Source organism: Amaranthus tricolor, chromosome 10, assembly GCF_026212465.1.
Source record: "Amaranthus tricolor cultivar Red isolate AtriRed21 chromosome 10, ASM2621246v1, whole genome shotgun sequence".
Lineage (NCBI taxonomy): Eukaryota > Viridiplantae > Streptophyta > Magnoliopsida > Caryophyllales > Amaranthaceae > Amaranthus > Amaranthus tricolor.
In genome coordinates, this window is record NC_080056.1 from 746,865 (window position 1) to 762,500 (window position 15,636).

Below are 15,636 nucleotides of genomic sequence, written 5' to 3' on the forward strand. Positions count from 1 at the left end.
ATTAATACACTTCATTTATTATTTTCATTCAATTCATGACCTAATATATAAACATCCATCCACAAACAAACATAAGATCCATAAAATTCATTAACACCCACCAACAAAAAAATAAAACTTTGACACAAAAAATCTACTGTTCTTGAATAAAAGCTTATTATGCTATGGCATCTCTGGTTTTACTGGTATCAGAATTTCTTCATCCCTTGAATACTCAGGTTTTGTACAGTTACCATTCATTATCAGCTTCAAATTTGCAGAAGAAGGACATTAAAATTAATAATAATGGTGAAGATTTGAAGAAAGGTGGGATTCAGAAGGTGGTTAAAGATCAAGCTGATTTGATTTTGGATAATGATGATTTGCCTCATTTAAGGATTGATTCTCAGCTTGTTTGGCCTTGAGTTTTTATGTTTTTAATTATTATTAGATTGTTTCACAAATTTGAATTATAGAAGTATTTGTTTTGTTGATTGTGGAGTAATTTGATTGTTTGATCTTACTAGTGTCACTTTGATGCATGTTAATGCATAATTTAGTTTTCAATTATAATTTATTATATTATATGTACGTCTTTTTCATGTAAAGTTAATAGATGACGATAAATGTTTATTATTAAACATTAATCGGAAACAATCTTTTTGTTATTGCTAACTAATAAGTTCGCGTGCATTCGATTTTGAAACGCTCTTTAGATCAAAGCAACTTAATATTAGGCGATGTATTGATGTTGTAGTTGGAATTTTTTTTCAAGCTAAATACACATTAAGCTGAATATTTTTCTATTCTCAATAAGTACTAGTAATAAAAAGATCAAATAAAATTTAAAAATATAAAAGTGTAGACTATAGAGTATGGACATGTACAAAGATAATGAGTAGCCAATTGAATATGCACCAATTGATTGCAAAATGAATTCTACATAACTACACATTTCTAAGCCATTATTCACATCTTTGATTCATCACTACTCTTGATTAATCTATAACTATTGTAAGACACAAATCATTTCTGCATGTACAAAAGAACAAGAATAGTAGAAAGAAACTTAAGTCACACACACAACCCTTAACACTAAAACCAATAAAAAAAAAATAACCCACATCTGATTCTCGGATATACGATAGATTTTCTCCCTTCGCCTTACGTACAATAGTTGCTCGCTTATACGGAGTAATCAAACCGCAGGTTGAAAAATAAACCATTCTGTAGTCGTCAATCAATGCTCAAAACTCGTTTTCTTGCTCGAATAGAATATTGCAAGATTTAAGTTTGTTAAGGTTGTCTTTCAAGATAGAGATCTGACCATCCTTAAAGAGTGTATCTTCCTCTAAAGCTTCCGTCTTCTTCTTAAGTAATTCGACTTCACGGTTCAGCAACATGTTTTTCTCACTGTATTCCTTCACTTCTTGCCACATTAAATCTCTCTCTTGAGTTACTTTTGATAGGATTCCTCGAGTTTTCGTTAGCTCTTCATCATATGACCGTACGTCACCTTGAAGCTCATTGATAGTTCCATCCTTTTTGATCATCTGTTCAATTGAAAAAACGGTTAAAATCAGGCCATTTTTTGTCTTTGGCCTCATTTGGCAGCACATAAGCATTTCAGGGCCAAAATGACCAGTTCTTGGGCCAGGTCCTAGGCCTAGTGACCAGATCTCGACTAATGATCAAATGGAGGAAATTTCCACATCATTCCCATCCTTCTTAAGGTCCTAGGCCTACCCTTTTGGGTCGTAACAGAGTAATATAATTCGCCAGTTAGTTCGCTTTTTGAATTCGCGGTTCTCTCAAAATGACCTTAAAATAGCCCAAAGCTGACCATAATTTGCTTTTTGATTCACGATTCGCAAGGAGATTAGTGAAACATGTGACAGTAGGCGGTAGGCCAGGTGGTTCTGAGCACCACGTGTTATATACATCAGATCTCGGATTCAAAAGTTCACGCCAAAGCAATGCACCCCATAGAGTAATGGCTTCCGTCTTGTCATTGAAACTCACCCATATAGCCCGAGGTTTTTTGAATTAAAAGCTTCCGCAAAAAAAGTCAAATATTTCCCCATAAAAAGGTCAAATATGGCATATTAAAACAACGTGAAAGGACTATATGTAAGGCCTTAAGCATACCTGAAGCTCAAGATTCTTCATCTTATGATTTACACAAGAAAGAGTATCAGCTGCATCTTGGATCTCTCTCTTAAGAGCATCATCACTCCTCAATGCCCGAGCTAGTTCAGCCTGCATATGTTCTCCTTCCTTCTCCTTAGAATAAAGTTTCTCCTTAAGAATACTTGTCAGTAATCTTTCCGCCTCAAGCTCAGATTTCATCTCATCCTTCAAAGTGAATTATATAGATGTATTCGATTAAGAAACAATTTACAAATATTCTCTTCATTCACATATAATTCTCCTTTGTTTTTAACTTGAACCATGGTTTTAGTTTGTTATATACTTTACAACACATTCCATCACCCCCATGCCATTAAGTAACTCCCATCTAAACGGGGTTTAAGGGGTCAGAATTCAGATGTACCCAAACTTTCCCTTGTTAGTGTAACAAAGAGGTTAGTTTCCGATTAACCCTTTTGGTTGCAAATATCACTTGCAATATCTCATAAATAAGAAGAGCACATGATTTAATCATAAATTATACAAATACTCATAAATTTAAGAGACATTCAAATCGCGCTTACCTTCGAAACTTTTTCGTTAGCTGCTTCACACAAGTCATGCTCAAAATTAGCTATCTCTGCTTTCTGCTTTAATACTGAAGTAGTTTTCCCTAGGCTTCTAGTTAGCTGCTCTAAACCCTTACTAAATCCCTGAATCTTCATACCATATTGAACAAGAGAATGTGTTTCTAGAAAACCCTCCGGAGTTGTTTTACTTTCTACAATCCCAAGCAAGTTTTCACACATTCGGATACAATCATCCAATAGCGATAAACCTGTCTTTTGCAAGCATTTAACGCACGATAGAAGCTCCTGCTCAAGTTTAAGAGCCGAGGATCCACTTACTTCTCCGATAGTTTTCAAACGCTCCAACAAATATATGTTTTCACTCCGAAGAGAATTTGTTTCGACTGAAATAGTCTCGAGCTGTTTCCTCAGATCTTGTTCTACTCCTGTTAACCGAAGGAATTCTATTTGTAATTTATTTGTTAAGTTCTCGGAATTTAGGCAATGTCTTAATCCACCAATGGTTCGTTCTTGTTCTGTACACATTCCTTGAAGCTTTGCAACTAATTTGATCAACTCCATGTGTTCTGTTTCCTTTTCTTTGTGCTTTCTGTCCATTGTTAACTGAACTTCTTCAGCAACTTTCAGTTCATCTTGCATATCAGACAGCCTTTCTTGCAGACCGTCTTTTTCTGATTTGGTTACATCCATTTTGACCGCTAAATCTTTGAGATGAACCTCCATGTTCGACAATCTATCCGTGTATTCTTTTTCCTTGTTGTAAAAACCTGAGATTTCTTTTTGAAGACACACATTTTGCTCCGTGAGTTCCCTTATCCTATCTCTCAATCGACCCTCTTCTAAGTGAAACTCTCGAAGCTTTATATCCCACTCATCCGACCTTCTATCCAACTCCTTCTGCAATCGAGATTCTACCTCATCCTTCTCTTTCATGAGTTTCACTATAGCCGAATTCATCTCTCCGTTCAACAATGATAAGGCTGCTTTAGCATTAATCCTATCAGCAATCTGATTTTGTAACTGTTCATAAATTTCAAGCACCAAGTTTCTTTCCTCTTCGATTTGGTTTCTAACCGTCTGACATAATTTTGATACATCACCACAGCACTGCGGAAATCTACCTTCGGCTAGCTGCACAGATAGCCGCCTTGCCCTCCCGTTTAATTCCTCCAATCTCCTCTGTAATGTTAAATCAGAGGAATCCTCCTCTAAGGGTAGCAAGGTAGAACTTTGAGCATCCAAATTCTCGTCAAGGATATCCTCGAGAGCCGATCCTGAGGTATTGGCTTCAGGAGTTTGACCTTGTTTATCTAAGTGCTTATTGTACACCGTTGAGGTCAACATTGCCAAATTGGAGTAATTATTTCGGGGTTTTTTGGAATCGTAAAATTGTTCTATCCTTATAAGCCTTTCAACTACATCCTTTGCTAGTTTCCTTGGGGACTCAAGCCGTTTTTCAGACTTCAAAGTGTGATCCCTAGATACATCACCAGAAGGAAATAACATGTTCTCTTTCGAACCTCTAGGATAACGATCAGCGAGTCCTAGCTTCACTTTTTGATGGTTCTCATCATCGACGTAGAGATCTAGCACTTTGCCTGAGAGAGAATTTGAAGCAGACGAACTTCGAGGCGAGCTTGAAATAGACGGACAGGAGCAAGAACGCTCATGTAAGACATCTGCATGAGGTAGTTGAATGGTTGGTATATCAACCCTTTCAAGTTTTGAATCCCTGTTCGTTAACTGATAATCACTGCAACAGTAGATTATGGGACGAAAATTTTTAACCCCAGAAAAAAGATCATTATTGCTAACCAAATGATAGAAGTGTTAAAATCATGGCGGGTATGTTCTTCTAAAGATTAAACATTCAAAAAGTCTCGAGATTTTTCATGTCCACAAAGCATCAATGCATAATTTTTAAAAAATTCTTATCAAATTCTAGGGATATAATTCAGTAAATTCAGCTGAAGAACTCACCAATTAAGAGAATCACACCGGCTATGGCTTGATGGTCCATTTTTGCAACCCCTTGGACTAGCTAGGTCTTGTTCACCAACCCTTATACAGTCGTGTATTGCTGAGGAAACTTGAAAACTTTGGCTCCTCCTAAGAACAAAGCTCCTTGTTCTAGATATAGTCTTCTTCTCTGTAACTTTCCTCTCAGAGACAGGAATGAAATGCTCGGTAGTTTGAAACATGTTTTCCACATTTTGTGCGCCTACTGTTTTCCATCGCGTCTGTTGAGACTGTTTCTTATCTTGTGTTCTTGGAGACTTTTGACAGTTTTCACCTCCGTTCGTTGAAGCTTTAGGAAAGAAAAGTTTTTTCATCCTTAATCAAGAAGTAGCAGCATAAGCATCAGCATGATCCCCGTTTTGCAGGGCTTAGATCTTCTTTTCGGCTCAACCACAAAGATCGACGAAGATGTGTATCCACATTGTTAGTGCTAATTACTCCCCTAAAAAGTAAGAAAATAGTCATGGCTCACAGTTAATGTGAAGGAACCATCTTAACCAAAAGCTTAAGCTGATGGTTGAGGTTATATACTCTAACATGCCCCTCACACAAGAGCACTTTGGCCTAGAAGTGTGGCCCTCATCTTACCTGGCGCCAAATATTCCACTTTAAATGAGGGGTGGTTGAGATTCGAACCCGTGACCTCTTGTCACACTGGCTTCTAATACCATGTCAAGGAACCAACTCAACCAAAAACTTTAGCTGATGGTTGAGGCCCCAGGATATGTTAGATAACAGTTAATCATAATCAACACAACCGACAGTTAATTCTTTAGTGCAGACTGCAGATACTAAGCTAAGAAGACAGAGATGACCTTATGCTACCAAACATATAAAGAATATGTTTTAAGATAAGAGCACGGTAACAAAAATCCAGGAATGATGCAGAAGCCATGCATTTTTAATCCAATAATCCAATCAGTTGCTGTCAGTCACCTAATCAATAGAATAATCAAATCATAGTGTGCTTAACTAATTAATTAGTAACCAATGAAGGGTATGATAACAACAAGAAGTTGCACATCATCCTTTATGACAATAAAACTTAGGAAAATATCAACTTCTAATTGAGTTTGACATTACTAACAAAAGATACCCTTATATTCGATCATGAAACGGAACACCCCAACAACATTCCATTACCCCATTATCAACAACACTCATTAACTCGATTGCATTAGTGGCCCGCACCTGGACTGGATCTAGAAGGTCAAATGTATGCAATTTTACCCGTACTAGTGATAACAAGTTAACAACCAAAAAAAATTTACTAACAAATTACTTTGTTCCAGCCCAAAATATTCATGTAATCTATCTTTCACCATTGGGCACATGGACATAAAGACAATACTCATGTCTTTACGTAAATATAAGGCAGTATTTGTAGTCCAAATTCAAAATATAAGAGAAAAATGCCCATTTCTTACAAATTTGTCCTTATTTGGGGAGTCAGTTTTCACTTTTCAGATAATGATCTATTACTTCATAAATTGCATGCTACTCTGTTTGTCTGCTTAAATTTGCTACAATATGAAAATTTAGCAAATTCATAGGGATAGAACGAATAAAATCAAGAATTCCAAGCCTCCATTTCATAATTATTGATTTTGAACAAGGAAACAATTAACAGTAAAAATCTCAATCCCTTCATTAGAACAAGTATCAGCAAAATGCATCATTAAAAATGAAACTATTCAACTTCCATCAAAGAATTATAACATAAAAGAAAAGATCATTTCAAATTATAACAAATCAGTCAATGAACAACAAACAGTAAAAGACAAAAAAAAAACAAATAATCAAATTAATAATCTATAAAAATACATTAAGAAAAGTACAAGAAGCAAACTTTTACTCACCCACAATTCTTTATCAGATGAACAGCGAATGCCAACAAATTTATCTTAATTATGATCAAACCTACACCAAAACCCAGAAAATTTCAACCATAAAACCTAAAAATTAAACCAAAAAACACCTTAAAATAACTCTACCGGCAGATAAACAGTAGTTTTCGAAAAAATATGATATACCCAAAATCAAAAATCCAAAATTCTATGAAAGTGACAACTACCCATATGAGAAATGCTCAAGAAAAACCCCAAAATTGAAAATGAAATGTCAATTGAATTAATTACAAGAAAACCCAGTTCCTCCAAACTCTTGTAACGTAATAATGGAAGCAAATCAGTAGCAGAAGTTATAGTATGATAAGGTTAAATTTACCAGAAATGTAGTGGTGCCTGAAAAAGGTTAAATTTACCAGAAATGTAGTGGTACCTGAAAAAGCATGAAAGATAATGATTGATGATTAATGATACTGACAGTAGGGATTGCCGATTGCAGATACTCTTGGGATTGAAGCAGTTATACGTTTTGATGTAAAGCGGTAAACAATTTTTTAAACAGTGGAATTAGTAAAAAAAAAAGTTTAAGATTAAAGAGAAAAGAATAATATTTTAATTAATTAATTAATACTCCCTACACACCAATTTAAATTTTCCATATGCTTGGGCACGGATATTAAGAATGGTGTGGGGTCCATTAGGTGGTAATTGGGTAAGTAGTGAAGGGTATGTAATAAAAGGTAGTTGGGTAAGTAAGGTATATGGAGGTATATTCGTAATTACTTGTGTGAACTAAGGATATTTAAGTAAAAAAAATTTAAACAAAAATAAAAATGTGACAATTAATATGGTTTTGCCAAATAAGAAAATGTGACAATTATATTAGTGTGGAGGGAGCTAGTAAAATAACCTCATATAAGATTTTCCCTTCTAGCACCTCTATAGGCTGACCTATATACACTTTAGTTTCATATTGAGACCAATAACTTAATCGGTATAATTATAAGTTTTTGCAATACACGATCAGCAATTGATTAATTTAATGTCATAATTGATACTTTTAAGGTCAAAATTGATTGGTTAAGTTTATTGTAAGTTGAAATTGATCATTTTAATGTCAAAATTGAAAATTTTATTTTAATTGATTTATTTTAAGTATATTTTAAGTTGAAATTGATTATTTTAATGTCAGAATTGATACCTTTAACATCAAATTTGAATTTTTATATTTTTATTTTGGGTTTTAGGCATTTTAATAATTTTTTTTGCCTTTTGAGCCGGCGCAATTGTACCGCCTTACATTTAGGCAGTCTCTCCCAAGTTTTTGCGTAAGTAATAAGAAAATTTGAAACATATAAGCAAAAATATATTAAAAAATCCAATAATAATCAACTTTTGAAAGTATTTCCCAAAGCAAGCAATTTTATACGAAGTTGTGGTCAGAATAGGTTTGTTGTTAATAATAGCGTGCAAATACGTCAGGGAAATAATGGGTCGATGTTATTAACAGCTGACATTTAGTTGACACTATATTTTCACTAGTGAGCATTCGCTCGCTGTTAACAATAGCGGCCCATTCGCGTTCTAAATTCAAACACTCATCTTCCTCATTTCATTTTCCCCAAATTTCATAACTTCAAAATCGTCATTCTCTGTATTAAAAACCCTGAAAGCTCTCAACCATCTCCTTTCAATTGGAGACTTCTTAATTAATCTAGGATAAACTTGGATTGCATAAAGGTATAACTTTTTCTTTTTTATTTTGTTATTTTCAATATTTTAGGGCAAAGGATGAAATTTTTTTTGGTGAATCTTTTAGGGCAAAGACCATATCCTCCATTGTTTATATATATATATATATATATATATAAGTTTATATATATATATATATATATATATATATATATATATATATATATATATATATATGTATATATATATATATATATATATGTATATATATATATGTATGTATATATATATATATATGTATGTATATATATATGTATGTATATATATATGTATGTATATATATATGTATATATATATATATATGTATATATATATATATATGTATATATATATATATATATATATATATATATATATATATATATATATATATATTCGCCCGCTGTTAATTTTAGCGGCCCATTGATTTTTCGACTTATTTGCCCGCTGTTATTAACAGCGAACCTATCCTGACCACAACTTCGTATAAAAACTGCTTACTTTGAGAAATACTTTCAAAAGTTGATTGTTATTGGATTTTTTTTTAATTTTTTTTTTTATACTTTTCTGCCTATATGTTTCAAATTTTCTAAGTCATAACTAGTAGGTGTATTCTATTGGGCCATTATGGATATGAACATGAGGTGCTTCTAGTCCAGCATAATATGACCAGATAGCTCGTGGGCTCATGTCGTAATAGTAATTTTTGAGACCGTTTTTTGGTGAGACAAACCTCAAAGAGTCCATATGCTAAAACTTGTGTTATTTGAATTATTCAACCTATATATAAATATTAAACAACATCACACAGTGAGACTATGAAGTTGTAACTTAGAGCTTTAAGCAGAATCTGCAATGATGAATAATTGTGTTTGTGCTGTAATGCTGTTTGCCCTTCTGCTTTCTTCACTACTTTGCTTTTGTCAAAAGCTTAAAGGAATGATGTGACATGTAGGGCATTATTACCCCCAATTAGAGGGTAATTAGAAAACTGTTTCATTTCCCTTACAAAAATTCATAAATAATGCTCAAATTCTCCACTCTTAGGGTCAAGTTTTTTCACCCCATGTGCAAAAAAACAAACCATTAGCATAAAATCATAAGAAAAAAAAAAATAATTCTAGTGAATCTACAAATCATAAGAACTATTCCCTATCAAAAACAGGTAAAACTGCTAATAACCCCCTCACCTATTTTATATTAGAATTTTAATAATAATAAAATTCCGACAATATCAACGGTTCTTACTCAAAAGTTAAACCCACATTTTGAATCAATAAAGAGATAAGTAAACAGAATAATTGATCCAATAAACTAATCCTTAAACCCCATTAGAATCATAAAACTAAATCACCCAACCTAAATGGTGAAATTGACCATTTCAATGGACCTACCCTGAATTAATACAATCACTCCTCTATCCAGCTCGTTAGCATAGCAGTTAACTTGCATCAATCATGTGGGATTCTCCTTTCTGCCTAAAATTATAATGAACTTTTAAGTACTTTCAGAAAAGGATAGTCAGTACTCCCCACACAAAAAAATTTTAAAAAAAAAAATAAAATTGGGTCGGGTTATTTTCAGGTCGAGTTGACTGTAAATTGGGTCAATGTCGGTTCATGTCGTTTCCGGTTTCGACGGTTTAGATCGACCCAAAAAGTATACGAAAAAATACTAACATTGATTAGGAAGACGAGTTTCCTGTCACCCAACATCAGAATAGAATTCAATTCATTGTAAACTGCAATACGGAGAAGGAGAAAGTTACACGACTAACATAAATAAATCCCGGTAGGCTAGTACAAGTTCAATTTCATGTTCAATAGAACATAAGTCGAGGAAATACAAGTCAACAAACAAAAGATAATAACAGACTACATTATTTCGGTTTAGTTTCCATAGACGGTTTACTTAGTTGCGATTTGCAGGAAGCGACAAAAGTCGTGTATTGTTCCATTCTCTTAGATAGCTGGAATTCTTCTTAGCCAGGAGGCCAGTTCATTTGGCGTCCTCCAAGAAGGTGGACATGAATATGATAAACAGATTGGCCTGATAAATGATCCAGTTAAATAAAACATAGAACATAAATTGGAATTTTGAGATTATGAAGATAGTTTAACTTACATCCTTTCGGACCGTCATTAATCACAATCCTGAAACCATCGTCAAGGCCTTCTTGTTTTGCTACAAGTTTTGCGGTATAAAGAAGTCGTCCAAGAATCTCACAGTGCCTTTCCTCAGCCTGCATTAGGATGCAAAGTCATAATTATCGGGAGTTTGAGAAAATAGAGAATACGGAATCCATCAAGGGGTCATAAAAAAGAGAGATGAGTTAAGCAGAAATCTAATATGGACACTTATAACAGTGTTTTTAACTTTAACCATTGTAAAGCTTACCAAATCTCTATAAATACGGTTTCGGTAACGGTCACATAACAGATTTCACAATTTTACGCGGATCATAAAAGGTTCTGCAAGAAATGCTGCATCCCCATTTCCCAAAAGGTCCTATTTGATTTATTGAGTCCTCATTCCTTACCTGTAATAGTGTATGTATCTACGAACCTACCCCACGATAACATATTAGAAAGGAAACCTAAATTGGATCTCTTACACAAAGCCAACCATGGAAGCTAACTGACGCCTTGCATTAAAGATATGTTTTTCCCCTACAGCTCAGCTACTCAGCTAAGTATACGATTTCTTTGGACTTACTCCATTTTTTTTTTCATTTTCTACAAATTAAGCATCAAGCATGTTGAATAACTTAAGAGAATTACCCGATAAATTGTCTCGTTACAAGTTAGTCTTAAAGAGTGTCAACATTGGCCAACCAGAAGTCAAAGGGCACAAAGATAAAACTGAATTGTCATATAAAGTCGTCGACAAAATTACAAAAGCCAGAATAACCAATCACCTTTCAGTTACATTAAAGTGAAAAACCAATCACAAGAAGGCAACATTGAGAACGTTAAAGCCACTGTCACAAAAGAAAGCACCGAAACATAACCAAAACAAAAACATATGTATATTACACCCAGGGCCGGCCCTAGGTTATTAGGGGCTTGGGACGAAAGATTATTTATGGGCCCCTAAACAATTATATATATATATATATATATATATATATATATATATATATATATTGAAAAGTTCGAACCTTAGCAATAGTTAAAAACTAATATTTTTGGGGGGCCCTGGGCGTAAGCACGTTTTGCACTTGCCTAGGGCTGGCCCTGATTACACCAGAGCAAGCATAGAGACAAGTACCTTGGAGAGTCCACTTAATCCATCCTTAACCTTGGGAATAATAACAATATGCACTGGAGCTTGAGGATTTATGTCCCTAAAAGCAAGAACCTAGTTGAAAGCAAAATGGAAGCTATCAGTTATTATGACTCATAAGGACAAAAAGTAGAGGCATATACAATTGTAGCACCATCCAACGTATAATATAATAAAAAATTTAATACATACACAAGAGGACTTGTGAAGCATAGAAGAATCCTAAACTCTTAACGTAATGAGGACATGTTAACCCTATCTAAGAGCAGGTAAAGCCGTAGGGGGAGCAAAACGAAATAAATGCCACTTTTATTTTTTTGAAGTGAAAATAAATGCCGCTTGATAGTGAAGACAAAGACATATAAGCAATGACTTGCACTGATTGTTATGAAATCCTCTTAGATCAGATAACAAAAACAGTTACACTATCAAACACCATATAATATGCACTTAATCGTGCAAAATACAAACTATCAGCTTTCACACTACTTAAGGAACCATGAAGGAATTCAAGAGCTTAATAAACCAATAAGAGAAGAAAGGTGAAGGTACTCTTGCCAATAGTGCCACATTTTATAAAAAATATAACATTTCAAACATGGGCACCAAAATGATGTCTTAAATTTGATGCAAACTTTTCAAATCATGGATTCGACTACATGATTCAAAACCAAAGTATTAAAAGTACACCAACAAGCACAATGTCTCAAAATCCGTACAAAACGTTGGCTGCTTCCAAACATCCATTAGTCGAGTTTTAATAGCGACTATATGAGGGTATTTGGTAGTTGGCTTTGTGTTGGTTTTTTTTTCTGACTTTTGACTTTTAGCTTGTTGGTTGGTTAAATAAAAAATAAAATAAAATTGATAATGGCTTTTAAGCACCCGAACTTTTAACCAAAATAAAAACAATTGCTTTGGTTAGCTTTTGCCCACTTTTTCTCTAATAAACAACCAAGAACCAATATTCTTTTACAAAACATCTCCCTAAACACATGAAGCCAGCAGAAACAACAACCTTCCCTAATCAAACAAGCCGATTAAAAAGATAATTATAGTTTCTAATGCAAAACAGAAGCAACATCAATACCTTGTCATCCTCGAAAACAACATTGGAAGGAATTTCCTTGTTAATGATCTTGTCAAATCTACATCATCAACCAATGTAAAATGAATCAAATAAAAACATAAAATCGCGGTTCCAAAATGCATGTTGTAAAGTGCAATACACAAAACCTTAAAAAAAAAGCCAGCACAAAGCTCAAATCTTTGACACAAAATCCATTAACTTGCCTTCTCCTTACCAAATACCTTCAACCCAACATATAATAGGGACAACATTACCATAATATATATATAAAAAAAGTCCAATGCTCTTCCATTTTTCATCCAAACTCATCCTTTTTCAATATCATAACAATTATAAATTGGGATTTTTGCATAATTGCATTACCTACAAGACCCCAAAAGAAAAAAAAAAATGAAAAGCACAATTCACCAAACAAAACCCTAATTTTCCTACCAAAAAATCCAATTTACTTGACAAAAAATGCAATTTTGCACAGTTATCAAAAGAAATAACAATCAAAGTCAACATCTTTAGCATATGAAAACCCGATAAAACCCTAATCTCAAAAAGTTTGTAAATAGTTCAAACTATCATAATCTCGATTTATCAATCATACAATTCATTAATCAAGAGACGAACTGTAGGATGAAAATTCTGCGTTGATATGAAGCGATTAAAAATGAATTAGAAAATTGACAATAGGAATTATAATTTATAGTAGAAGATAACAGATAAAAGAGAAATCATACATGGTGGGAGAATCAACAGGAGTAGACGCAGCAGCAAGAGCAGCTTCTTCTTCGGAAGCCATTGATGGTGAAGTGAGTATGTGTGAAGCCAACACTTCAATGCGACTTGATGTCTTATGAAGCTTTAAACTCATTATATTTCTTTGGCAATGTATATTCTTAACAACTTTATAATAATTTAAGAAGATGGGATATTCCACGCGGTAGAATTGAACTTTCGTGAAACACGAGCGGTAATACTTTTATAAGATTTTAAGTGTCGTAGCATTTTCCGTTAAATTCTTATTAATTTTCGTTTGATTCACCATTTTGACGTTTTTACCTTTATTAAGTGTTGATTGTTATCTTTATAATTTGGCGTTGATAAAATAAAGGGGTTTCGCCATTATTCGATCAACTTTGCAGTCCTGATAGCCTAATTTTTTGAGCTTTAATCTTTATACAATCATTTCTATTCTGCAACTTTTTGAATTTTGTGGAAGTTATTTTTAGTTTTACTTACTTAAAAATTTAAGTATTTATTTTAAATTATGAATTTTAATTATAAAATTATAAATAAATAACTTAAGAATGACAAGGTTTGGGTAATTATTTTTAAATTCTCAATTTTAACTACTTTAAAAACAATGATGGAATTTGATCCAAATCCAAAATTGAAAATTTTTTATTTGTCAAACAATAAATTTGAGTCAATTGCAAATTTTCAAATGAAATCATTGCTTTCAAACATGGCATAAAATAATTCAATTTATTATTTAATTTTTCTAAAATAATTTTGTTTTTTAATTAACAATGAATAACCTAATTTTAGGGCCGGATCAATTACCTATGAATATTATTGTCCAAATAGTGATGAGTTTTTATAGGTTAATCGCCACAAAATAAAAAGGAAAAATAAAATACAAAATAAAAATATTAAAAATAAAAGTTAAAATAAAAAAATAAACTTATTTAATTTCTTTTTTAAATTTTATTATAATTTAATTTTGAAGTTATGTTTTTAATTTTTATGCAAAATTACTTATTGTGTAGGTAATATGTTAATAATGTTACTTAGTCATTCTTAACGAGCACTCCTAATACTTGGAATTATTTATATTTAATTAAAAGTTAAATTATTTTAGGAAAAATAATAATGTTAGATTATTCATTGTTCAATCACTAGTTGGTGAATCAATAATCAATCTTTTGATTCTCGCGTGGTGATCCTTCCCAGTTTTGAGGAGGCAAACAACGTTTTTATAAGATTTACTATCAACTTTGTATAAGATTCAGATCTAAGAATGAAGTACAGAGGCTGCCTGCATCGTTCAGTTCATGGGTTATGTTGATTATGCCTGACGAAGTGATGAGAAAGATTGAATCCTTTTTGTAAGGCTGCGAGGAGAAGTGAAAATTAATCCTTCGTGTACGTAATAAAAATCGAAACAGTGAACGAGAAATCCTTCAATCTCTGGGATAGCCCATGATAAATATATTTTACCCATTCAAATTTTGGAAATCATTATATTCAGTGTACTCCGCTCATAAAAAAATTATAAACAGAATCTGAAGAGGAAAAAAATACGACAACTCATATTCATAAAGGAAAGCGCGGTCAAAAAGTCCCTTAAATTTTAATTTAAAAATGCAAGTCAAAAATAGAGTAAATAACTTGGCCTTGCTTATTTGAATCATATTACTCTATCTCTTCATATTAAGAAATTTATTAAACCTGTACTTTATCTATTTTTTAAGTGAATTTTCTTAAAGAAAAGTAGAAAATACAAATATTTGATAGTTTTTCGCTAAATGATAAGCTTAGAATATACAAATATACAATGGTAATGTTTTTCAATCCATTAAAACTAGCACTCCTAATAGATTAGCTATTACTTTACATTTTACATTGAGAATGATGGGTTAGTCTAATAATTATGACAAGAGTTTGATTCTTAAATCTTACCTAAAAAATATAAACTTCTCTTCCTCTTATCTAGAAAATTCTTCAACCTTACGCCAATGGTAAAAACAATTACACTTGTTAGAGACCATCTTGAAGAGACGAACTTAAAATTAGGAGTCCATTTATACATGGCGTGTCTTGCAATGACTGTCTCATACAACAATTTGTGAAAAAAAATTATTACTTAATTTACATCACAATTAATTGCTATTTCTTATTCTATTTTGTTTTTCGGCTTTTCTGTTTCTCAATGTGAACTTCAATAATCTGTTGACATCTTCTTTCTCTTTGA

General features: G+C 32.7%; 2 protein-coding genes across 11 annotated transcripts; both read right to left on the reverse strand.

Annotated features, from left to right (window-relative positions):
* Window positions 1–799: 799 nt before the first annotated feature.
* LOC130826051 (COP1-interactive protein 1-like) lies at window positions 800–7,121 on the reverse strand. Of its 10 annotated transcripts, none has more exons than XM_057691551.1 (6): window positions 6,999–7,121; window positions 6,578–6,638; window positions 4,680–5,160; window positions 2,694–4,378; window positions 2,128–2,334; window positions 800–1,532 (listed from the first exon to the last, which is right to left on the reverse strand). In XM_057691551.1, exons 3-6 carry the CDS (start codon window positions 4,717–4,719, stop codon window positions 1,227–1,229), a joined length of 2,238 nt encoding a protein of 745 aa, XP_057547534.1. In that variant the 5' UTR covers window positions 4,720–5,160; window positions 6,578–6,638; window positions 6,999–7,121; the 3' UTR covers window positions 800–1,226. The 10 variants fall into 10 exon arrangements, with proteins under 10 accessions (XP_057547534.1, XP_057547528.1, XP_057547535.1 ...); XM_057691545.1 differs by having other exon boundaries at window positions 2,694–4,452; XM_057691552.1 differs by having other exon boundaries at window positions 4,680–5,654.
* A 2,928-nt stretch (window positions 7,122–10,049) lies between these two features.
* On the reverse strand, window positions 10,050–13,591 carry LOC130826052 (14 kDa zinc-binding protein). The gene is made up of 5 exons (XM_057691553.1): window positions 13,400–13,591; window positions 12,672–12,729; window positions 11,567–11,656; window positions 10,421–10,538; window positions 10,050–10,345 (listed from the first exon to the last, which is right to left on the reverse strand). Exons 1-5 carry the CDS (start codon window positions 13,531–13,533, stop codon window positions 10,278–10,280), a joined length of 468 nt encoding a protein of 155 aa, XP_057547536.1. The 5' UTR covers window positions 13,534–13,591; the 3' UTR covers window positions 10,050–10,277.
* Between the last annotated feature and the right edge of the window lie 2,045 nt (window positions 13,592–15,636).